This window comes from Sphaeramia orbicularis, chromosome 9 (assembly GCF_902148855.1).
Source record: "Sphaeramia orbicularis chromosome 9, fSphaOr1.1, whole genome shotgun sequence".
NCBI classification, from domain to species: domain Eukaryota; kingdom Metazoa; phylum Chordata; class Actinopteri; order Kurtiformes; family Apogonidae; genus Sphaeramia; species Sphaeramia orbicularis.
Window position 1 is genome coordinate 46055986 of NC_043965.1, and position 25719 is coordinate 46081704.

Sequence of the window (25719 nt, forward strand, 5' to 3'; positions counted from 1 at the left end):
GAAACAATCAGGGAGAGGAAGCAAAGACACCAGACATGACACAAGAGGAGGATTAACAAAATAAAACAGGAAATGACACACAAGACAGACAAAACATACAAGAGTCCAAGTACTGATATGACAGTACCCCCCCCTCTAGGGGACGGCTCCAGACGGCCCAGGGACCTCAGGATGGCGCTGATGGAAGTCCCTGATGAGGTCCGGGTCCAGAATGAAGGACGCCGGTACCCAGGACCGTTCCTCCGGCCCGTAGCCCTCCCAGTCCACCAGATACTGAAAACCACGGCCACGGCGACGGGCCGCCAGAAGACGACGCACAGCATATGCTGGTCCTCCATCCACGATCCGGGGTGGTGGTGGGGGCTGGGTGGGGGGTACCAGTCGGCTCTCCTTACAAGGTTTGACCTGGCTGACGTGGAACGTGGGGTGGATCTTCATGGTCCTAGGTAGCCGTAGGCGGACAGACACAGGGTTAATCACTTTAGAGACAGGAAAAGGTCCAACAAACCTGGGAGCCAGCTTACGGCTCTCCACCCTCAGAGGCAGATGGCGCGTGGAAAGCCACACCCGCTGGTCCCGCTGGTAGGCCGGTGCCGGAGTTCTGTGACGGTCAGCCATGGTCTTGTAGTAGCCGGTCGACTTTAACAAAGCCCGTCTGGCCTGTAACCAGGTCCTCCTACAGCGGCGGATAAGGGCTTGGGCCGAGGGAACGCTGACCTCCCTCTCAGAAGCGGAGAACAGGGGTGGCTGATATCCGTAGACCACGTGGAACGGGGAGAGTCCTGAGGAGGCACAGGGAAGGGAATTGTGCGCGACCTCCACCCACATGAGCTGGCGACTCCAGGACGCTGGACTGTGAGAGGCCAAAATCCGCAGGCCGGACTCCAGCACCTGGTTGACCCGCTCCGTCTGGCCGTTGGTCTGGGGATGATAACCAGAGGACAGACTAACAGATGCCCCAATGAGGGCACAAAAAGCTCGCCAGAAACGGGCCACAAACTGAGGTCCTCTATCAGAAACCACATCTCTGGGAAAACCATGGATTCTACAGACATTAAACAGGACCGCCTCTGCCGTCTCTTTAGCGGAGGGGAGTTTGGGCATAGCCACAAAATGGGCCATTTTAGAGAATCTATCTACAATAGTGAGTACCGTATTGTAGCCATCAGAAGATGGGAGACCAGTTACAAAGTCCAGGGAGATGGCCGACCAGGGTCTCTTGGGGACCGGTAAGGGCCGTAACAGGCCCGCAGGTGCCGCATGCGACGTCTTACATGACGCACAGGTGGGACATGCCGCCACATATTCCGAAACCTCCTTCTCCATCTTAGGCCACCAGAAATGTTGCCTTATGACGAACATGGTGCTCTGAACCCCTGGGTGGCACGACATCTTGGAGGTATGAGCCCAGTGGATCACCTGAGGATGGACACACACAGGGACAAACAACCGACCAGGAGGTACCCCCACCGGCACATCACAGTCCTTAAGAGCTTCAATAACCGTCTTCTCAATAGACCAGTGAAAAGCCCCCACCACACAGGAACCAGGTAAAATAGTGACAGGTTCAGAAACAGATTTAGTGGGGGGAAATCTTCTGGACAGAGCATCCGGTTTACCGTTCTTAGAACCCGGCCGATAGGAAAGGGAAAAATTGAACCGGGTAAAAAAAAGAGCCCACCTGGCCTGACGAGAGTTCAGCCGCTTTGCTGACCGCAGATACTCCAAGTTCTTGTGGTCGGTCCAGACCAAAAATGGAATCTCCGTTCCCTCCAGCCAGTGTCTCCACTCCTCCAGCGCCACCTTAATGGCCAGCAACTCCCGGTTACCGATGTCATAATTCCTCTCCGGTTTAGATAACTTCCGTGACAGGAAGGCACAGGGATGAAGTCTGCCATCACTCGGGGATCTCTGGGAAATGACGGCTCCCACTCCCACATCAGAAGCATCAACCACAAACTGCAAAGCAGGGTCAGGAACGGACAGGATGGGAGCCGTAGTGAAAGCCCTCTTAAGACGGACAAACGCCTCTTCCGCCTCAGGGCTCCACCTGAAAGTAGTCTTAGGAGAGGTGAGGGCATGTAAAGGGGCAGCCACATTGCTGAAACCCCGAATGAACTTGCAGTAGAAATTAGCGAAACCTAGGAATCTTTGTACCTCCTTACGAGAAGCAGGGGTCGGCCAATCCCTCACCGCACTGATCTTATCCGGATCCATCTGGACGCTTCCTTCACTGATAATGAAGCCTAGGAAAGACACCGATGCTTGGTGGAACTCGCACTTCTCAGCTTTGACATAAAGCTGGTTTTGCAGAAGTCTTTGTAGGACCTGTCGAACGTGTAGGACATGTGTCTCTTCATCTGGGGAGAAGATCAAAATATCGTCCAGATAGACAAAAACAAACTGATTCAACATGTCCCGAAGGACATCGTTGACCAAAGCCTGAAAAACAGCTGGAGCATTAGTCAGGCCAAAAGGCATCACCAAATACTCATAGTGACCGCTAGGGGTATTAAAAGCGGTCTTCCACTCATCCCCCTCCCTTATTCTAACCAGGTGATAAGCGTTTCTGAGGTCTAATTTGGTGAAGATTCGAGCGCCATGTAAAAGCTCGAATGCTGATGACATCAAAGGAAGTGGATAATGGTTACGAATAGTAATATCATTGAGTCCTCTATAGTCAATACAGGGTCTCAGGGTCTTGTCTTTCTTATCCACAAAAAAGAACCCCGCCCCCGCCGGGGACGAGGAGGGCCGAATTAGACCTGCTGCTAATGACTCGTCTATGTATTTCTGCATAGCAGCAGTCTCAGGACCAGACAGAGAATATAACCTCCCCCTAGGGGGACAGGAGCCAGGGCGAAGGTCTATAGCACAATCATATGGCCTGTGCGGAGGTAAAGAGGTGGCTCGGGACTTACTGAAAACCTGTTTAAGGTCATGATATTGTACGGGCACCTTATTCAGCGCTGGAAAATCCGTCATTTCATCAGAGGCCACCTGGACCGGAGCCACCGAGACAGAATCAGCTGGGGACAAAAAATCAGAGTCATTGTGTTCAATTCCACAAGAAAAACAGTCTTTACCCCAGGACCGGACCTCCCCCGTACTCCAGTCCAGCTGGGGATTATGACGCTGGAGCCAAGGGAAACCCAGGATGAGCGGGTGAGCCGCAGAGTGATAAACGTGGAAGGAGAGGGACTCCGTGTGTCCGTCAGCAAAACGAACAGTCACCGGCTGGGTCTGATGGGTAATCCTGCAGATGATGTGGTCATCCAGTGCTCGTGCCTCTAGTGGTCGCTCGAGAGAAGATAGGGCGAGACCCAGCTTAAGGGCGAGTTGATCGTCCATCAGGTTGGCGTCCGAGCCGGAGTCTATCAGAACCGGGTGCTGTAAAGACAGAGATTCAGAGCAGAGGCAGACCAAGGGAAGCTGACGAGACAGACTGGACATACACAGCGTCCGACTAAGCAACTTATCCTCACCTGGAGAGGATTTATTCTTGTTAGGGCATGTTCTCACCCGGTGACCCTCCTGACCACAGTAGAGGCAAAGACCCGCCGCCAGTCGGCGCCGATGTTCCTCCGCCGATAACCTGGTGCGACCTAACTGCATGGCCTCTCCTTTAACGCCGTCACCGGCCTCGGCCGCCGGTGGAGGGAGATGGGAAGGTGAGGGACTGGCAGCCGGTCGTTCGTCTGCGGGTTCCGCCTGCCAAACAGACATCTGGTCCGAAGTGTGGATGGCCGCCGCGATGACCTCCTCCAGCGTCTGCAACTCCCGCCGGAGAGCCATCTCCCGACCGATGGTGCGATTGAGACCAGACTGAAAAGCACTTATTAGGGATAGTTCGTTCCACCCTGCCTCGACAGACAGAGAACGGAAATGGCTTACGTATTGCCGGATAGACATACTCCCTTGTCTTAATCTCATAAGCTGTTGCCCCGCCTGCTGCCCCCGTACTGGGTGATCGTACACACGCTTTAATTCCAAGCATAAACTGTCAAAGGAACGTGTGACCGGTGAACCACTCTCAAAAAGAGCATTAAAATAACTTAACGGGGGACCCTCCAGTAAACTAGCAACATAAGCAATCTTAGCTGCGTCACCAGAAAAACGGCGAGGCTGAGCCTCAAAAATCAGCTGGAGCTGGGTAAAAAAGTTTCTACAGGTGTCAGGATCTCCAGCATACTTGTTAGGCGGGGGAATGTTTGGTTCGTCGGCGGAACGAACCGTAGACGCCGCCGCCACTGGTTCGACAGGGAAACTAGGTTCAGGAGACCGGGTGTTAGAAATCTGGGACATCTGGACCGATAATTGGTTCATCTTGTCCATGAGAGAGTGTAGCACTTGCTCGTGGCCCCCCAACCGTTGCCCCTGCGAGCGGATAGCCTCCCTGACCTGGTCTAGGTTGGCTGGGTCCATGCTTGGCCAGTTCGTACTGTTAGAACCAGTGACACAAGTCTTGGACCCAAATGCACAACCAACAGACAGGAATAAAGTTAAAGAGTGTTTATTAAACACGGACAAAATTAACAGTTCACAAAAAGGTTTCGTTAAGGAGTCTTCGCAGGTCAGACTGTGTGAATTCGTCACGGCGTCCGAGACCAGCAAGGGAAACTCTCTGCCCGGGTCGGGAGCACACGAGGGTAACCCGACTAGGAGGAAACAGAGGAGAGTCAGGGGACAGACCAGGTCATACACAGAGGATCCAGAAAACAGGCAACGGTACATGGGGATAAAGCAAAGCACTAACCGTGAGTCCAGGCAAAAGTCGAAAACCAGTGAGGCAGAATCAGGCAGAGGTACAGGCAGGGATCAGGCAGGCTCAGAAGTCGGGGAACAAACCGGGTCAGGAACGAACAGACAGGCAGACGAACAGGTTCAGAGAATCGCTGGTAAGTATACACAACACAAGGAAGGAATACGAACTGGCACAGGACAGGGGAAAACACAGGGCTTATATACACAGAAGGGAGGGAAGACAGTGAGACACAGGTGGAACAAATCAGGGCGGAGACAGGTAATCAACACAGGTGAAACAATCAGGGAGAGGAAGCAAAGACACCAGACATGACACAAGAGGAGGACTTAACAAAATAAAACAGGAAATGACACACAAGACAGACAAAACATACAAGAGTCCAAGTACTGATATGACAATATTTGTTCAGGTTATTTGCATTTTTGTGAAATGTTAGTTTGTTTTAGTGTAAATACAGTAAAATGACATGAAAATTTTTACATTTACAAAGAGAAAAATGTGGAGTTGTGAGTAGGCCTGTAACGGTACACAAAATTTTCGGTTCGGTACGTTTTCGGTTTTCAAAGCCACGGTTTGGTTTTTTTTCGGTTTGGTACGGGAAGAAAGAAAACCCCTCAAAATGTCTGTTAATGCATTTATGATTTTTTTTTTGTTTTTGTTTTACATTTTTCCCCCAATTTTTGGAGATAATAGAATATAGAAAAACAGGAATAATATAATTCTGCTGCTACAAATCAAATAGAAAATAAAATAAATTATTAATATTACTAAATGTATTTTAAACATTAATATTGCACTTTTCCCTGAAAGGTAGTTTTGAACAAACAAGAAAAATCTAATCACAGTTCTGTCAGTTCACATTCTGCATAAAAATAACATAAAAATTCCACATGAAGTGCAACATTAACAAGAGGGTAAACTGGTATTCTGTTGAAACAAACTGAAGAGAAACTTTGACAACACAATGAACCAAATTATTTATTTTAGTAATAATAATAATATAATACATTTTAATTGTAATGCACTTTACATTTTTATCTAAAAATCTCAAAGTGCTACAGGCAATAAATAACAGAGAATAAAAATAGAAAATAAGTAAGCCAGATTTTAGGGCAGAGAACAAACTGTTTAGGACACTGTGTATTTGTGTATGTCTGTGTGCACGGGGTATTTTTTTTTTTTTTTTTGTTGGAGCCAGGGGGTAGGGGGAGCGCACAGTTATATACCTGGGGTGCAGTCCATAACTAACGTAACGAACGCTGTCGTGAAACAAAAGTGAAACTTTACATACTTTCAGCATTCTATTTATTCCTCTATTATACAGCGTGTGTGACAGACAGACAGACAGAGCTAGTGTCAGTGTTTTAGAACTACCGTAGTTCCTAGGGGCCAAACAACGTCCGTCTTATCACTGTCTCTTTCCTCGTTGTTGTCTTTCACCTGAACCTGAACTGATCCAAACTGGACTGGACTGATGGTGGAGGGTCTTCAGTCTCTTCCTTCCAGGTTCACATCATATTTGTTTTTTGTTTTTTTTTTGTTTTTTTACCTTATATCAGCTGCTATTTCATATTTCAGGTCAATGTGTGCTCCTTGGATTTAAAGTTCTGTGTGAACGACGTCTTTCATTCCTTTTTCTTTTTCTCATCCTACTGTGCCATTGAGTTTTACAACTTTTTAAATATATATATATATATATATATATATATATGTATATAAATATAAAGCTGTAAAACTCTTGTCCCCTACAGAGGACAAAAATGCATTGCTGGGTCTCAGGAGGTTATAGAATGTTAAAATGTGAGAACAGATTAACAGCATTTTAAAAAAAAAATATTTCATAGTTTTCACACAGTATGTAAGTAAATGCATGGTGTCCAGCTGACTGGACATTTTTGCAACCCCATGTAAAATAGGTTCATAAAAAAAAAAAAAAAAAAAAAATTCAATCACATTGCTTTTTTCATGTCTAAAGAGGAATAAAAACACTCTGGAAAAAAAAAAAAAATCTTAAGGTTCTCATAATTCATGCATGAATAGGTTAATTGAGTGAGACAGTGTAAACAAATTAACACTTAAGAATAAATAAATATACAGCAATGATATTCTTCACAGTATAAATTATATTATTTTTCATTGTAGTTTTGTAGCCCAGCCACAAGAATAATAATAAGAATAATAATTAGAGAAAAGAGTTCCATGTTCTTCTGCCTCTTTTTATTTCAGTGAACCCGTCTAATACTGTGCTCCACACCGTCAGAGAAAAAGAAAAGAATTATACTTCAGACCAACTGGATCCTGAGGTGGTTCAACCCTACGCTGCGTACTCCCCTGCAGGACAACCAAAGGTTAAAAATGCTCACTGTTTACAATACACCTGGAAATGACCACTCCATAGTTAGGACACTGTAGATGGGAACAAGGCTTTAGAAACAAGGACCAACTAGAAAAGGAGCTCCAGTTAGTGTTATTAAGCAAATAATGAATGAAAAGGATCAAAGGATGGTATTGGATCAAGTCTCCAATATGGAACTGCAGCCCAAGGATCCAGAACATGGAATTAAAACCTTCTTAACCCTTAAAGACCTAAACCATCTAGTGATCTAACCTGTTTCATACCTGTTGATCCACAATTCCTATCAATACATGTCAATTATTGGTGTAAAATACAGGTTGTCATCTTTTCACGGTCATCAGATATGACCCATTTGGACATTCAGAGGCTCTGAAGTTACAGTGGTAACATCGTCATCTTCTACAACATTGATTCACCAGTAAAACCCATGGAGTTGGCTCAATGACAGTGGATGGACACACTGGGTTTATGTTCAGTTAATGAGAGATTTGACTGAAAAAGTCACTTTTTCTTCAGTTTTCTACATGATCACTGAATCAAATTCAGAAAAATACATGATTTACTATGAAAAAACACAAAATACAGAGAATAATATAATAAACGGTGAGAAATCAGTCAAGAATGATTAAAAAATGGGAAATTTCATTTGGGAACTGTCACAAAAGTAGTACTGGGTCTCTATGGGTTAATGATGATACTATGATACTTTCTTGTCAGATCATGTCAGACATTACTGTTGTAACCCAGCAGATCTATCAAATCACAAAAAGACACAACATCAATAAAGATATAAAAACATAAGACAGCATTATAATCACATATGAGACCTACCCACCCACAATTAAAGAGCATTCACTGAGAAAATATTGACTTAGGCCCAAAGGAGGTGAAACTCTTTATTCAGTCAGAACACATCTGGACTCAAACACAATGATAAAAGACACAAATTAAAGGAACAGGGTTAGGGCCAGGGTTAGGGTTAGGGTTCATTCATTTATTTCATTCGTTTATTTGTTTGTTTCGAGCATTGACAGAATACATGCAAGTTCAAAAATGTCAAAATCATTCATTTACACTTCAGAAGGAGAGGGAAGAAGAAAACCTAAAAGGGTTAGGAACAGGTCTTAGGGCCAGGGTTGGGGGTTAGGGTTAGGAACAGGTCTTAGGGCCAGGGTTGGGGGTTAGGGTTAGGAACAGGTCTTAGGGCCGGGGTTGGGGGTTAGGGTTAGGAACAGGTCTTAGGGCCGGGGTTGGGGGTTAGGGTTAGGAACAGGTCTTAGGGCCGGGGTTGGGGGTTAGGGTTAGGAACAGGTCTTAGGGCCGGGGTTGGGGGTTAGGGTTAGGAACAGGTCTTACGGCCAGGGTTGGGGGTTAGGGTTAGGAACAGGTCTTAGGGCCGGGGTTGGGGGTTAGGGTTAGGAACAGGTCTTAGGGCCAGGGTTGGGGGTTAGGGATAGGAACAGGTCTTAGGGCCGGGGTTGGGGGTTAGGGTTAGGAACAGGTCTTAGGGCCAGGGTTGGGGGTTAGGGTTAGGAACAGGTCTTAGGGCCGGGGTTGGGGGTTAGGGTTAGGAACAGGTCTTAGGGCCGGGGTTGGGGGTTAGGGTTAGGAACAGGTCTTAGGGCCGGGGTTGGGGGTTAGGGTTAGGAACAGGTCTTAGGGCCGGGGTTGGGGGTTAGGGTTAGGAACAGGTCTTAGGGCCGGGGTTGGGGGTTAGGGTTAGGAACAGGTCTTAGGGCCAGGGTTAGGGTTAGGGTTAAGGCCCTTCTGAAGGTGCTATCAGGCCCATATCAAACTCCAAGTTATGATGTCAGTCCAGTTCATAAACACACCAGAGCCTATCAGTTAAGCCTGTCATAAACGTCCATTTCACAGGAGACCGAGGCCACGGACAGGATAAAAACATCAAATACCCTTTTGTTAGTCAGTGTTATATTTGTCTGGGATTGATACACAGCCGACGATTTTATGGGAGCAGAATTAAAGAAGTTAACATTATTGCAGGACACTTTACAAGCTGAAAAGTGTTGTAAAAAGATATTTCCCTTCTTCCTTGATATGGATATCAGTTATGCTTGATCAGAGAAATGATAGAATTTACCAAAAAACAGTCAAAGCAAATTGACGGGAATGTACAATTTGAATAAACAAATTGAGATACAGATACATTTAAATAAAATACAAAAAATGTTACAAATCTTTGATAATTAATAACCTTTTCCTGTATTTTAGCTGAGGAGTAACGTATAAATGAAGGTGTTGTTCTATTAGAGGGAATATTGATTAAGAGAAGGTTAAAGAGTCCTTATTTTGTTGATTAATAGTAACTGTATGAGGACTTTAAAATAATTCTCCAAAGTACAAGGAAAGTGTTAGGTATACACAATACACACACACACACACACACACACACACACACACACACACACACACACACACATACACACGTAGATGCATATGAATCTAATATCAAATCTAATCATTCCCCAAAATGCCCTTTAGATAAAAAGATACTTTATCTATATTAGGCTGGAGTTAAAAAATAAATTTAAAAAAATAAAATTAAAAAAATAAATAAAAAGTCCACACATCACTATAGACCTATTACTGTTAGAAACCATCTTAAATACTCCAAATCCCTTCACTTGAATTAAGTAAAAAAAAAAAAAAAAAGTAAAATAAAATAAAAATCTCGAATTAAGCAAAAATAAATAAATAAAAATCTGCCAATGGAACAAGTGAAAATTATCTTGGTAAGATTTCTTAAAATAAGATTTTCAAGATCTATTGTCCAAAAATAAGTTCTTATATCTCACTGAAAAGTTACTCTTTAGGTGATTATGTCTTATTTTAAGTGTGATGAGATATTTTGACTAGAAATGAGAAAAATACACTTGGTAAGATTTAGATTTTTGCAGTGTTGGTCTTACCAGTCATTTGATCTATCCTCTTACAAATGTTGACAATTTACAGATTAAAGAACTAGAGCATAAATAGGGTATTTACATACAATTCAAGAGTCATGTTGTTTGGAATGAAGGTCCTAGCATACAATAATACAAACATACACAGAAAAAGAGTGTAGAGACATTTCTCCATCACTATAATAAATAGTAAAAATGCAGGTCATCTCTGTTTGAGGTTCAGTGTAATGAAGGATAAAGAGAGATGCTAAGGTTTGAACTAAGTTGAATTGAACACCCATGTGTATTTAACAGTCTGTTATATGTTCACAACTGTAAAAGACATACAAAACAACCTGAACCAAATGTGTTAAAGTCACCATTTAGTGTGACCTCTAACCCCATGACAAGAAACAGCACCAACAGTTGGAAACATCTGACATGTGTTGAATGAAACCTGGTATAAAACATCAGACACCGTATGCAATGAAGTCAATACTGTCTGAACAAAAGGATTAAAGACATGTAAAGGTCAAAGGGAGGTCAAACTAAACACAAATACTGGTTTATAGTATTTTAAAGTTTTGTTTTTCCTACTCTTCATACTTCACATGCATCAGATTAAACCCTTTCATGCATAGTGGTCACTCCAGTGGACAGCTATTCTACAGCTGTTCTATTGTTTATTCATGGGTTTTGTTTTAGTTCCATATCAGCCAACATAGTGGACTCTTATGCATCCTCCAAAACACTGCAATTCATACAATTACAGTAATTTTGCTCCTCTTGATAAACCTGATCTGCAGTAACATGTTTTAGTGTAAATCAATTGCTAAATGTTATTAGACTCTAATTAACAAACATTTTTTTTTTCTTTTTTTTTTGCATATCCTCCTGAGACCCAGCAATGCATTTTGTGCTCTGTAGGGGACAAAAGTTTGACAGTTTTACTTTAAAAATGCTGTGCATTGCAAAGGACATTCCTTTAAAAAAATCAATAAATAAATAAAAATAATTTTACAAATGTATCTGAAAAAACTGTTGCATTATGCAGGTTCCAATCAAGACAATTTTTTAATGTAAAAAAGCTAAAACTGTCAATTTCCTGGGTCTCAGGAGGATTTTATCTCCATGAAATGAGTAATAACTCATAATAGGGTATGATAAAATGTGAGAAAACAGTAACAATTTAGCAATTAGCAGCATTAAAAATGTTTTTATTTCATAGTTTTCACACAGTATATCACTTTCTGATGATGATTTTTAATAAATGTTTCTTTGCTTCAAAACTTAAATACATGGTGTCCAGCTGAGTGGACATTTTTGTAACTCCAAGAGTAAATAGGTTCATAAAAAAAAACCCCAAAAACAATTGTACAAAAACACTCAAGAAAAAAAAATTGACTAAGGTTCTCATACTTCATGCATGAAAGGGTTAAATACAAACATTGAAAAATGCATTTTTATTAAACCAACAAATGTTGGCTTCAGACTTTTGCACAGTACTGTAAGAAAACACTAGGCCATGAAATATGATTCAAATATCAAATAAAATATATTTTTTCAGTTGTTTAAACCACTACAGTCGTAATGAGGGCCTTATGAAGATGTGCTGATGTTTTTAGGGGAAACTAGTTTATGCCAACCAGGGAACGGCCAAGGACTATGAACATCTGAGCCAGAAGGTGAACCTGACGGGAACCATCGCCATCACCAGATATGGAGGCGCAGGAAGAGCCGCCAAAGTGAGTTGAATGACGAACACTCCTCAACACAAGGACAATTACATGGCAGTAAATGGTGCGGGTTTGGGCTTATCTTAAAAGACGCAATATATTTTACAAAGACGATAAAAGATGTGGACAGAAAAATATGTTGCAACATCACTAGTTTATCATCAGGGACTTCTTATAAAAAACATCAGCCATAAAAGACATGAATCAGATGTATTCAAAGTCCTCAAAATAAGCAGAAGAACACCTAATGCCTGGCCTCCTGACATAAAAATGGATTCTGTTAAACATGTTTTACTGAGGTTTACAGTTTAAAACATTTGAATCTAGTCAAACTAACCAACACTAAGTCAACACTAAACAAACAGAACAAATGTATGAAATAAACTGTAGACAAATGGTCACAGAGGACTGTGGACATTTAAACCACTATTTCCAACTCCTCAGTATTAAAGGATCTGTTTTCTGTCCTAAAAGTCTCTAAAAGCTACTAAATGACATCTCTTAATTTGCATAATTGTAAATGTTCATGTAATTGCAATGAACAATGTAGGACAGAAGAATAATATTGTGTTAGAGACAAAAAGTGAGAATAAAAACAAACTAAATATGTTTAGAACTCCAAATGAACTATACTCTGTCAATTCTAGTTTTATTTTTATGTCCCAATTCCAACCGTCCTCCTTTATCTGGGCTTGGGGATCGGCTAAAGAGACCCAAAAGAGACACTCTGGACCAGTTACTGTGGTCAGTTACTGATTTAGTGGTTTCGTTTTTCTCTTCATAGTCTTCAGTTTGGTTTCGGTTTTAGCCTCAGCCCTCACTGCAGGGTATTGTCACCAGTTCGTTGTTTGTCCATACGTGCAAAAATCTTGGTGTGGACTGAAAGCCAAGGGTTTTCAAGTGTGGGCACATTATGTTTAACCTTACAGTCCACTTAGGAGATGACAACAAGTCACAGTAAAACAGGAATATTTACAAGCAGAACATTTGTCATTTTCAGTGTTCAGGGCTGGCACACAGCTTAGATCCAAATGCACAAGACGGACAGCAGGCTAGTGATTATAAGAGTATTTATTCACTCTAGTTCAGTAGTGATTTCTCATAGACTGTAAGGGAAGCTCGGCTTCCCCTAAAATTACGAAAATGAAATGGTTAAATATGTTCAGTTGTGTTGACATTTCATTGACTACAAATGTGTTAGAACACGTTCATCTCACAGACGAGTTTGTTCAGAATCAACTTTATCACAAACCAACAGACTCGATGTTGTTCACTTCTCATACATTCCCGTTGCACTGTTTTCTCATACGATCTCTGCTCAGTGCATTTGTCTGTAGACGCTCAGTGTCCATGCACTTCAATGGGACTGAGTGGAACAGTTTTTTTCATTGCCTCAAAACTGGACGGTAATTGGATAAATGCCACGATGTTGTCCCGCCCCTGGACGCTCGGCATCCCTGGGGGTGAATGGAGCTGTGGGCAGAGTTCGGCCAGGCTGGATGCTAGGCTTCCACGTGCTGATTGGAGGAAGTTGAAAGGCTGAATCCCATTTGATTGACAGCTAGTTTGAGATCTACTCCTTCACTGACACAGTTCAGTTTAATACTGTCGCGAATTCTGCTGTGAAATGGAGAGAGAAACCACTACGAAATTACATGTTCATTTCTTGCACTGTAAATAAAACATACTCATTGTACTTCCTTGTTTCAATTTAACATAATTTCAACATTTTCTTGTTTACTTGGTACAATAAGGTCACTGGCCATTTTCTTAAAAAGGAACAAAGGGCTGAATTTATGTTTAAATAACTTGACTTTTTTTTTTTTTTTTATGTAAGCCAACAATGGGCTTCACCTGTCTGAAGGACAAGCAGCCGCCACTGCTCTAGTTGTAACAAAAATCTCAGATTGAGGTATTCACAAAACTAACAAAAATAACTACACAAAAAGTAGAATAATAACCAACAAAAATGTCTTCTCTTAAGGGGTAATTTAACTAACAAAAACATCCTCATGGCTGTGGTAAAAAGACTAACTAGAAAAAAGGAGAAAAACAATAAATCAGAAATCCAACTAAACTACTCACATGAGTCAAGGAGCACAGGCAGTACGAGGTGGACACAGCACGACAGGGAAGACACACTGGCAACAGACAAGCAGAGAAGTATATAAAGGGAGTGGGAATAATTATCACCAGGTGCAGACACTCAAGGAATCAGGGGAGACACAGACAAGACAGACAGTGCACACACGCAAAAAGAAACCCCTTACCAAAATAAAACCGGAAATGAGAACACATGATAAAACAAATATGACCAAACTAACACCGCTGACGGTGGTGCATAACATTCAGTCGACATGAACAATGGAAACAGAGCAAAAAGAGATAAGAGAGAAAACTGTAAATAACACCAGAAAAAGGGGATGGATTTGTCACTAGTGTCTTTTTGGATACAGAGTCTTTAGAGGGGTCTGAAAAATCTGGTGTCATTTACAGGAAAATGAGTGAGTTTTAGGGTCTGAGTCACTTTACCTTTATTACCTTGGACATATTGTATCTGATAATCTTAGTGATGATAATGATGTTCAAACTAAGGTTAGGAGTCTTTATGGCAGGAGTAATTTTATCTGTTGCAGGTTTTATTTTTGTTCCACTACTGTTAAGAATTAATTGTTCATATCTTTTTGCTCGAATATTTATCTGTTACTTATGGGTTAGTTTTAAACGTTGTACTGCTCACTCAGTGAGAATTGCTTTTAACAATGCATTCTGTATTATACATGGTTTTTATCGTAGCTGTAGTGCTAGTGGTATGTTCTGTTTTAATACTGTTCACTCTTATTATGAGATGTTACAGAAAGCAATTTTGAATTTTATACTGTGTTTAAGTCACTCTAGAAATGTTGTGATTTTTACAGTTGTTAACTCTGACTTTTATGCTGATTCTACACTTGTTAAATACTGGCACCAGCATCTTTATACTTATTATTGAAGACAGGGTGTGTGCATGTGTGTTGTTTTTATACTTATAACCGTTTTTATGATGATGATGATGATGATGATGATGATGATGATGATGATGATGATTATGATTATTATTATTATTATTATTATTATTATTATTATTATTATTATTATTTTAATGTTTATTATACTCTATGGACTGTAGCTGTTTATATGTCTGATACAAATAAATAAATGAAAAATGAAAATGAAAACTTTACAAAAGATGAGAAAAGATTAAAACCTCATTTTAAAAGTAGATAAAATTGCTGCGAGGTGCTTTTTGAAAAAAACAGTGAAAAGTTTTAAAGATTTTAGCAAAAAAAGTGCTAAGTTGGCATCAATGATTTAAAGAAAAACAAAGTTTTGTGTTTGGTAGATTTTGTCGAACATGTGAATGTGTTTGTGTCTCATCCAGGCCATCAACGCCGCCCCCTACGGTGTCATCGGCGTCCTCGTCTACACTGACCCTTTAGACATTAACGACGGTTACATGTCAGATGACAATGAGACGTATCCTCACTCGTGGTACCTGCCGCCCTCTGGGGTGGAGAGAGGCTCCTTCAACACTCACTATGGAGACATGCTCACCCCCTACCTGGCCGCCAAAGGTCAACGCACTTTAATAACACATTCACTCACACACACTTACATATTCTACACAATAACACATATAAACACTCACATACTCTATACAACAACATATATAAACACATACTCTACACATACAGTCTGGTAAAATCCAGTCATTTCCAATAGTCTGTCATGATGCTGCAAATGTAATATTAATATATAATATAATGTCACGTTACATAATATTTGTCTTTATTATTGATATTTAACTATGTCGTTTGTGCATGGTAATATTTAACAATTTCATTTTTGACTCCTTGTTTGAGCTCCATTTAAATTTTTTTGTTTTGTGGAACAATAATTCTTAGGGCACTGTTTTTTCATTAATGAGAAGAAAAATTTTTATTAGACTTCTTGTAATACTCGTCATATTATTAAAACACAGAGAATAGTATGTTTTTCAGTTAACAGTCACAACTAAAAATTTCACTTAGTTTCAAAATTTCATCAAAAACATTCCAGGTTTTTAAAAAGTTGACATGAAATCTGGAACTTCTTGTTGGATTCCTTCAAGACCAAACAACTGAACACACAAACAAGCAAGCAAGCAAACAAACAAACAAACAAACAAACAAACAAACAAACAAACAAACAAACAATCAGACACACAAAACCAAACAACCAAAAACACAAACAAATTAAACAAAGTCCAAGAAAGCCTGATAAAAACAATTTCAGAAGTTTGTGAATAATGTTTTGTGATTATTTTTTTCAGAACATACCTACAGAATTCCACCTGAAAACGTAACTGGAATCCCTCCAATTCCAATTCAACCAATTGGATTTGAAGACGCCAACGTATTGATTTGGTTTGTATTGATAAAAATGCTTTTATCACATGTGTCTAAGATGAATTGATGAGTAATGTGATGGTTTTGTGGCATCCACAGTGAGCTGGGTGGTGAGGCAGCTCCTGCTGAATGGCGGGGAGCCTTTAACTGCCCCTACAACTATGGAGGTCCAGGGTTCAAACCTACGTCTGACTTTAACAACAGGTAACATCACATCACACCTGGACTCGACAATGGGCCGGTTGTGTTCACATGACTCATAAAGTTACAGCAGAGACAAGTAGCATCCTCAAAGTTGGTCAATCATTGGTGGAAAACACAAGATAAAGGTTCAACAGTAAAAGAATAAAAGTAAGTATGTTTAAACAGCAACACACTACTGGTCTTCTGTGTAGCACTTTTTTTTTGTTCGCTTTTGTGCAGTTTCTATGCCTTTAAATCTATTCTGTATTTTATACTTCTATTTTGCTTTTAATTTTTCTTCTGTACAGCACTTTGGTCCACTGAAGTTGTTTTAAAGTGCTTTACAAATAAAGTTGGATTGGATTGGTCATCCCATAAATCACAACATACACACGAACACACATGCACACACAGTTACTTCCCAATGCATCGTGTGAGCAGCAGTTGTAAATATATGTACATTTTGGCTGTTTTTCAGTGATGTGAAACTGGAGATCTACAACTATGAGGAGGTGAGGAGGTCCTCCAACGTGATGGGAGTTATTCGAGGCAGCGTAGAACCAGGTCAAACCAAACATCACACTCATTCAAATGGTTCCAAGCATTTGTTTAGGTTTGGGTTTACTGAGTCTGTAACGTTATTATTACCCCACCACCCCCAAGGAGAGGCAAGGGGTATTGTTTTTGGTTCAATTTGTTTCTTTGTTGTTTGTTTGTTGACACTTTAGCAGCAGAACTATTGGTTGAATTCATACCAAACTGGGTTTATAAATTGCCAGTGATCCAGAATAGATGTGATTATATTTTGGGAATAGTAGGTTAAAGTTCAAGTTTTTAATGAATTTTTTAAATCTTTTTTTTCCCCATTTACTTATAATGGGCAAAATTTGTCTGTGCTGTCTATGTTAGTGTAGACATCAGCACACGCATAGAATTAATGACATCAGCTGGACCGATACCAAAATAAGCTACAATAATAATACAATAATAATGCAAAATGTACATGTTGCGTACATCCATATCCACTATTGCATGAGTTGTTTAAAATTAAATTTAAAAAACAAGCAATTTTTAAGAAATATGAAATACTTAATAACTTGAATTTATTTTAGTTGATATTTACGACAGCGTATTAGGGCCACATGAGAAAAAAAAAAACGCTTGTCACTACGAGAACAAAGTTGATATTTAACTAGAATAAAGTCGTTATTTAACGAGAATAAAGTCGTAGTTTTAATAAACTCATTATTTAACAAGAATAAAGTCCTTATTCAACGAGAATAAAGTCGTTATTTAATGAGAATAAAGTCGTCATTTAACGAGAATAAAGTCGTTAATTAACGAAAATAAAGTCGTTATTTAACGAGAAAAACCTCATTATTTAACGAGAATAAAGTCGATATTTAACGTGAATAAAGTCATTAATTAACGAGAATAAAGTCGTTATATTTCCGGAATAAAGTCATAATATAATGAGCAGTTGTACCTACTCATCGATGTAGAACTGTGAACATTTAGTGCAGTTCTCCTTTCATTTGGGGGTTCGGCACAAAGGCCAAATACTGAGTCTGTCCTCCATCAACACATTATCATCAGTCTAAGGACTTTGAAGAGAGTTTGCACACATTTGGGTTTGCTGTAAGAACTGAACTGATTTGTAGTAAATTTCCTATTTTGTGGAGGAGAAACTGATGAAGTGTTCAGCTGTAGGACTATCAGTGGAAACACCAGAACTAAACACAGAGGGTTTGGTGTTTCTGAACAAACTGTGGGGATTCTACTGGGAGTTTTTAGTCCAACAGAAGGGAAAGTGTCTGTTTCGCTTGTTGCCTTCGCTGTAAAACCGGAAACTCTGTCGAATTTTCAAAATATTACAAGTTTAATCTCATAAAAGTACGACTTTATTCTCATTAAATGACTTTATTCTCGTTAAATGACTTTATTCTCGTTAATCAATGACTTTATTTTTGTTAAATAACGACTTTATTCTCGTAGTGACAAGCTTTTTTTTTTTCTTATGTGTCCCTAATACGCCGTCGTAGATACTGTACATAACTGTAACATTTCATTTATTCTAATACTGTTGTGTTGTGTGTCCACAGACCGGTACGTCCTGTATGGGAACCACAGGGACAGTTGGGTCCACGGTGCCATCGACCCCAGCAGTGGGACGTCCGTCATGTTGGAACTGACCAGAGTCCTGGGCCAGATGGTGAAGCAGGGTGAGAGGACAGTCATAAATCTGTGTGTCTACTTGTAGACATCAGTTCTACTGGATTTAAAACTCCTGTTGTCCTGTTTGGCAGGTAAATGGAGACCACGCAGATCCATCATCTTTGGAAGCTGGGGGGCAGAGGAGTTTGGCCTCATAGGCTCTGCAGAATACGCAGAGGTGATATTTAATTAATACACAAATCATATTCAATCTAACACCAGTGGGGGAAGAAGTATTCACATCTTTTAAGTAGGTGGAAGTACAGTGGAACAGGCCCAGATTCATTTACTGCTGTACAGGGTGGGGAAGCAAAATTTACAATATTTTGAGGCAGGGATTGAAAGACAGTGTATGACCAATTAGTTGATTGAAAGTCATGAGAATTTATTTGCCACAAGAAAATTTACATAATAGAAAATGTTTTTATTCTATGTGTCCTCCTTCTTTCTCAATAACTGCCTTCACACGCTTCCTGAAACTTGCGCAAGTGTTCCTCAAATATTGGGGTGACAACTTCTCCCATTCTTCTTTAATAGTATCTTCCAGACTTTCTCGTAATAGTTTTGCTCATAGTCATTCTCTTCTTTCCATTATAAACAGTCTTTATGGACACTCCAACTATTTTTGAAATCTCCTTTGGTGTGACGAGTGCATTCAGCAAATCACACACTCTTTGACGTTTGCTTTCCTGATTACTCATATGGGCAAAAGTTTGTGAAAAGGTATGGATAATAGTGTTAGGTATGATTATGACATCAATATATGTTTGGTTTTAAAACAATTGACGTAGTGCCTGCTGAGAAAAAACAACTAAATATTCATTGTAAATTTTGCTTCCCCACCCTGTACATGTTCAAGGTTCACTTAAGCTACTTTATATATAGTTGTTAATGGTTTAATGTATAACAGTGAATCATATTGCATACAGTCATCATATGCATGAGTAACTAATTACATATGACATTACTATTGCATTTAGACAGAACAGTATTTACCTCTGAAAAAGGTCAAGTACAGGTGCTTGAGTATATTATGGTTTGAGTAATCTGAATCATATTTGATTTGACTTTTGCTATGCTATCTTATATTCCCTTTAGCAATACATCGCCAAGCTCAGTGAACGCGCTGTCGCTTACATCAACGTGGATATAGCTGTTTTTGGTAAGATCATATAACATACATTAAATGCCAATATTTAATTTGGTAATAAAAGTGAAATGATGCAGCCCCGCAGTTAAAGTGAAGTCAGTGAAGCTATTGTAGTTTACACAACTGATCACAAATTATATCACATTTCCATATATGAAATGTATATACAAGCATATACAGCCTGGCCGAAAAAAACAAACAATCCCACACACTAATATTATAACAGATGCATTCACTATGGCATTGTTTGGACTGATTATTTTTATTTCCTTGATTTTTTTTCCACATAACGTTCAACCTCAGATCATAACACTGCCCCCACAGGCCTATACTGGAGGCACTAAGCATGATGGGTAATCACTGCCCCCACAGGTTTATACTGGAGGCACTAGGCATGATGGGTAATCACTGCCCCAACAGGCCCATATTGGAGGCACTAAGCATGATGGGTAATCACTGCCCCCACAGACTTATACTGGAGGCACTAGGCATGATGGGTAATCACTGCCCCAACAGGCCCATATTGGAGGCACTAAGCATGATGGGTAATCACTGCCCCAACAGGCCTATACTGGAGGCCACTAAGCATGATGGGTAATCACTGCCCCCACAGGTTTATACTGGAGGCACTAGGCCATGATGGGTAATCACTGCCCCGACAAAGGCCTATACTGGAGGCACTAGGCAATGATGGTAATCACTGCCCCACAGGTTTATAGGGTCTGGCACTAGGCATGATGGGTAATCACTGCCCCAACAGGCCTATACTAGAGGCACTAGGCATGATGGGTAATCACTGCCCCCACAGACTTATACTGGAGGCACTAGGCATGATGGGTAATCACTGCCCCCACAGACTTATACTGGAGGCACTAGGCATGATGGGTAATCACTGCCCCAACAGGCCCATATTGGAGGCACTAAGCATGATGGGTAATCACTGCCCCCACAGACTTATACTGGAGGCACTAGGCATGATGGGTAATCACTGCCCCACAGGTTTATACTGGAGGCACTAAGCATGATGGGTAATCACTGCCCCCACAGGTTTATACTGGAGGCACTAGGCATGATGGGTAACTGCCCCCACAGACTTATACTGGAGGCACTAGGCATGATGGGTAATCACTGCCCCAACAGGCCTATACTGGAGGCACTAGGCATGATGGGTAATCACTGCCCCAACAGGCCCATACTGGAGGCACTAAGCATGATGGGTAATCACTGCCCCACAGGCCTATACTGGAGGCACTAAGCATGATGGGTAATCACTACCCCCACAGGTTTATACTGGAGGCACAAGGCATGATGGGTAATCACTGCCCCCACAGACTTATACTGGAGGCACTAGGCATGATGGGTAATCACTTCCCCAACAGGCCCATATTGGAGGCACTAAGCATGATGGGTAATCACTGCCCCAACAGGCCCATATTGGAGGCACTAAGCATGATGGGTAATCACTGCCCCCACAGATTTATACTGGAGGCACTAGGCATGATGGGTAATCACTGCCCCCACAGACTATACTGGAGGCACTAGGCATGATGGGTAATCACTGCCCCCACAGGCTTATACTGGAGGCACTAGGTATGATGGGTAGGCACTGCCCCCACAGGCCTATACTGGAGGCACTAGGCATGATGGGTAATCACTTCATCTGCGTCTTCCGTCACACTAATACGCTCATCATTTGGACCAGGGTCAGTCTGGGCTCATCAGACCACACTGAAACACAGTCCAGTCTTTATGCTCTTTATCAAAATAATGGCTGCATCAGCTAAACAATGTGTTGTTTCTGAAACATATTTAACCAGTGGAAAGATCTGAACTACTGGAGTTAAATCCAGGTGGAGACTTTTTTCCCTTTCTCTGGTCAGTGTATATTCAACTATGAAACCTTCTAAGAATATTGGAATAATTTCATGTATAGATATTAACCCTTAGAGACCCACAACTATTTTTGTCACAACTTCCAGATGATTTTTTTTCTTTCTTTCCCAAGTGATTTGTCACCATTTATATAATATTATTCTCTGTATTTTGTATTTTTCAGTGTAAATCAGGTATTTTCCTGTATGTAATTCACTGATCATGTAGATGTTCATCAAAGCTCAGAATAAATTCAAAGGGTATTATATCAAGTTAAACAAATGTGGAAAAAAAAAGACTGTATTTTACACCAATTATTGACGTGTATTGGTTGGATTAGTGGATCAACAGGTATGAAACAGTTCCATCAGTGGATGGTTTAGGTTAAAGGTGGAGGTTTAAAACATGCTTCTAATACACATGGACATACATATTGTAAAGGTTTCTCTTCATGTATGTATGTAATAATAATCTAATAATCTGTGGTGTATTCCGTGTGTGCAGAGGCCTGTGTTCATCTCATCCTTTCCGTTCTTTGATCCTTTAGCTAATGCGACCCTCAGAGCCTCTGGGATGCCTTCAGTTCAGAATGTGATCTTCACCGCTGCTAAACAGGTCTGGTCTGAAAACACACTCACAGGATCCCACACCAGTCCACAGCCCAGTGAGTGTGGGCCTGTGTTACAGCTGGGTGACACTGTCGTACACAGGTGTCCAACATACGGCCTGTGGGTCAAAACCAGCCCACCAAAGGCTCCACTCCAGCCCACGGGATGAATTTATGAAAAACAAAAATTACAATGAAGATATTTACAATCAATGATGTTAGAATCATTTTAGTTCAGGTTCCACATTCAAACCAATATGATCTAAAGTGGATCAGACCAGTAAAATAATAACAGAATAACCTATAATAATGACAAATACAAATTTTTGTCTTTGTTTTATAGTTAAAAAAAAGTAAAATTACATGAAAATGTTTACATTTACAAACTATCCTTTCACAAAACATGAATAATCTGAACAAATATGAACAACCCGAAATGTCTTAACCCTTTCATGCATGAATTATGAGAACCTTAATCAAGATTTTTTTTCCTGAGTGTTTTTATTCCTCTTTAGGCATGAAAAAAGCAGTGTGATTTTTTTTTTAAAAAATTTTTATGGACCTATTTTTCATAGGGTTACAAAAATGTCCAGTCAGCTGGACACCATGCATTTGCTGACATACTGTGTGAAAACTATGAAATACATTTTTTTAATGCTGTTAATCTGTTCTCACATTTTAACATTCTATAATCTCCTGAGACCCAGCAATGCATTTTTGTCCTCTGTAGGGGACAAGAGTTTTACAGCTTTATTAAAAAAAAAAAAAAAAAAAAATGCTGTCCATTGCAAAGGACATTCCATAATTAAGAAAAAAAAATCTCTCTGAAAAAACTGTTGCATTATGCTGTTTCCAATCAAGACAATTATTAAATGTAAAAAAAACCAAAACTTTTCCTTTCCTGGGTCTCCAGTTATTACTCAGATAAGCCTCTAATAACCATTAGCAATTGATTTACACTCATATGTTACTGCAGATCAGGTTGATCAAGAACAATAATGGTCTGAATGTCAGTGTATGGGATGATGCATAAGTGTCCACTGTGTTGGTTGATATGCAACTAAAACAACAAAATCCATGAATATACAAGAGAACAGCTGGAGAATAGCTGTCAGCTGTAGTGACCACTATGCATGAAAGGGTTAATATAAATCAGGGTCATTTTACCAATATTCTGCCTGTTATTAAATGTTTTATATATTTTAGATCCACTGTGTTCTGTGCGTTATAATGTTCACTAGTGTGTTGACCCGTGGGGATCCAAGGGTTCTAGATGTGGTAGTTTTTATGCTGTTGTGTATTCATGCATGCTGTACCGTATTTGTCCAACAGTCACCGCCAAAGCGTTCTGGCCATAGCAACGTGATTGTAATCCTATTGTATTCCAAAATGACTAACATGTCCCAAAATATTGGTCCTATCAACATGCCATTTCCACTAGTCTGTTCCTTGACCAAAAATACATAAGTATGACAAACTGCAGCGGTCAGCTCTGTACAGAATTTGTGTGAAAACACACACACACACACACACACAGGCCACTAGGCTTTTATAATACAGATGTGTAAATGATAAACTGAGGCAGAATATTTTTCAAATTCCACTTATTTTTCCTCAGACATTTCAGGTTGTTCATATTATTTACATTTTTAATAAAACTTTGCGGACATAAACATCCAATGTAATTGTACTTTTTTTTTTTTTTTTTACTGATCTGACCTGTTTTAGATCATTTTGAGCTGAAAGTGGAACATGAACTAACATGAGTTTGTTTTTATTTTCCAGGTCAGTGCACCAGGACTGGAGTCCACATCTGTTTATGACAACTGGATGAAATATTCCAGCAAAGATAGTCCAACCTACGGACGCATCCCACGGTAACAGCATTTACCCATGATCCCACATACTGTATGAAGCTCTCCTCATTTAAAAGATCAGTGAGAGATACACTTTTGGACACTGCACTTGTTTTTAGCTTTTCTATTTGTTATATGTCATTGGGATTGGTTCTGCTGTCCATCCTGTTTGTCTGTTTTGTTGTGTATTTAATCTGTTCTGTCATTTGTACATACAGCCTGTGCTGCTACTCATTTTGTTTGTATGCTGCCTCTTGGCCTGGTCGTTATTGTAAATGAGAATCAGTTCTCAACTAACTTACCTGGTTAAATAAAGGTTAAATAAAAGTTAAATAAAATAAAATAAAATAAAATAAATATGTGTGTAAAAATGGGTGCAGTGGTTAGCACTCGTGCCTCACAGCAAGAAGGTCCTGGGTTCGATTCCACCACCAGTCGACGGGGGGGTGGGACCTTTCTGTGTGGAGTTTGCATGTTCTCCCCGTGTCTGCGTGGGTTCTCTCCGGGTACTCTGGCTTCCTCCCACCATCCAAAAACATGCACTAATAGGTTAATTGGTTAATCTAAATTGCCCATAGGTGTGAATGTGAGAGTGATTGTTTGTCTCTATATGTTCAGCCCCGCGATGAACTGGCGACTTGTCCAGGGTGTACCCCGCCTTCGCCCCTATGTAGCTGGGATAGGCTCCAAGCGACCCCCGTGACCCTAGTGAGGATAAAGCGGGTTCAGAAAATGAATGAATGAATAAAATAAAATAAAATAAAATAAAATAAAATAAAATAAATGAAGTGTGCCACAGACTGACTCTGAGATTTAGGATTTTCTTTCAAATGTTGAGGCGTGTGTGTTGAACTTGTTCATATTTTACCCGCTGACTGATGCTGTATGTGCTGACGTTCCGTTGTCCTTTGTCAGGATGGGCTATTTGACCGGAGCAGGAAGTGATTATGCTGCTTTTGTCCATTATCTGGGAATTGCATCCATGGACATTTCATACACATATGACCGGGTAGGAAAGATGTTCTAATTAATGTTGCAAATTCCAGATGCATTTTTAAATGATTTCTCATCATTTATTATAATATCATCCTCTGCATTTCACATTTTTCAGTATAAATCCTATAATTTCTATGTTTAATTCATGTAGATGTTCATTAAAGCACAGAGTAAATTCAAATGTTATTATATTAAAACAGCAAAAACTGAAGAAAAAGTGACATTTTCAGTCAAATACATCATTAAATGAACGTAAAAATAATTGAACAGTTAAATTTTTTTTTTGTTTTCTTTATTTGATTATTATTTACTTTAAAAAAAGACTACATAAAAGGAAACCAATGACAATCTTTGCTGTTTTAGAGCTTTTCAATGATATTTTAGATCATATGTAATCATTTCAGCTGCAGTTTTAACCAATAAGAGCAACAACTATTTTTTATATTTAACTTTCTTTGGGGATTTATCACCATTTATTGTTATATTATTCTCTTTATTTTGTATTTTTCAATGTAAATCACATATTCTCAGAGTAAATTCAAAGGTTATTATATCAGAAACAGAGTAAAGTGAAGAAAAAGTGACGTTTTCGGTAGAATGTATTATTAAATGAACATAAAAATAACTGAATTTTTTTTCTCTTATTTATTTATT

At 40.0% G+C, this 25719-nt stretch overlaps 1 protein-coding gene across 1 annotated transcript in view; it reads left to right on the forward strand.

Moving 5' to 3' along the window:
* naaladl1 (N-acetylated alpha-linked acidic dipeptidase like 1) overlaps positions 1–25719 on the forward strand; it is a 41827-nt gene that overhangs the window by 5189 nt on the left and 10919 nt on the right. Inside the window, exons 3-14 of the mRNA XM_030143762.1 lie at positions 6992–7113; positions 11650–11769; positions 15182–15374; positions 16112–16205; positions 16287–16391; positions 16849–16934; positions 18473–18592; positions 18677–18762; positions 19683–19746; positions 22154–22221; positions 23999–24090; positions 24985–25078. Coding sequence (XP_029999622.1) covers positions 6992–7113; positions 11650–11769; positions 15182–15374; positions 16112–16205; positions 16287–16391; positions 16849–16934; positions 18473–18592; positions 18677–18762; positions 19683–19746; positions 22154–22221; positions 23999–24090; positions 24985–25078 — 1244 coding nt within the window. The remainder of the gene's footprint in view (positions 1–6991; positions 7114–11649; positions 11770–15181; positions 15375–16111; positions 16206–16286; positions 16392–16848; positions 16935–18472; positions 18593–18676; positions 18763–19682; positions 19747–22153; positions 22222–23998; positions 24091–24984; positions 25079–25719) is intronic.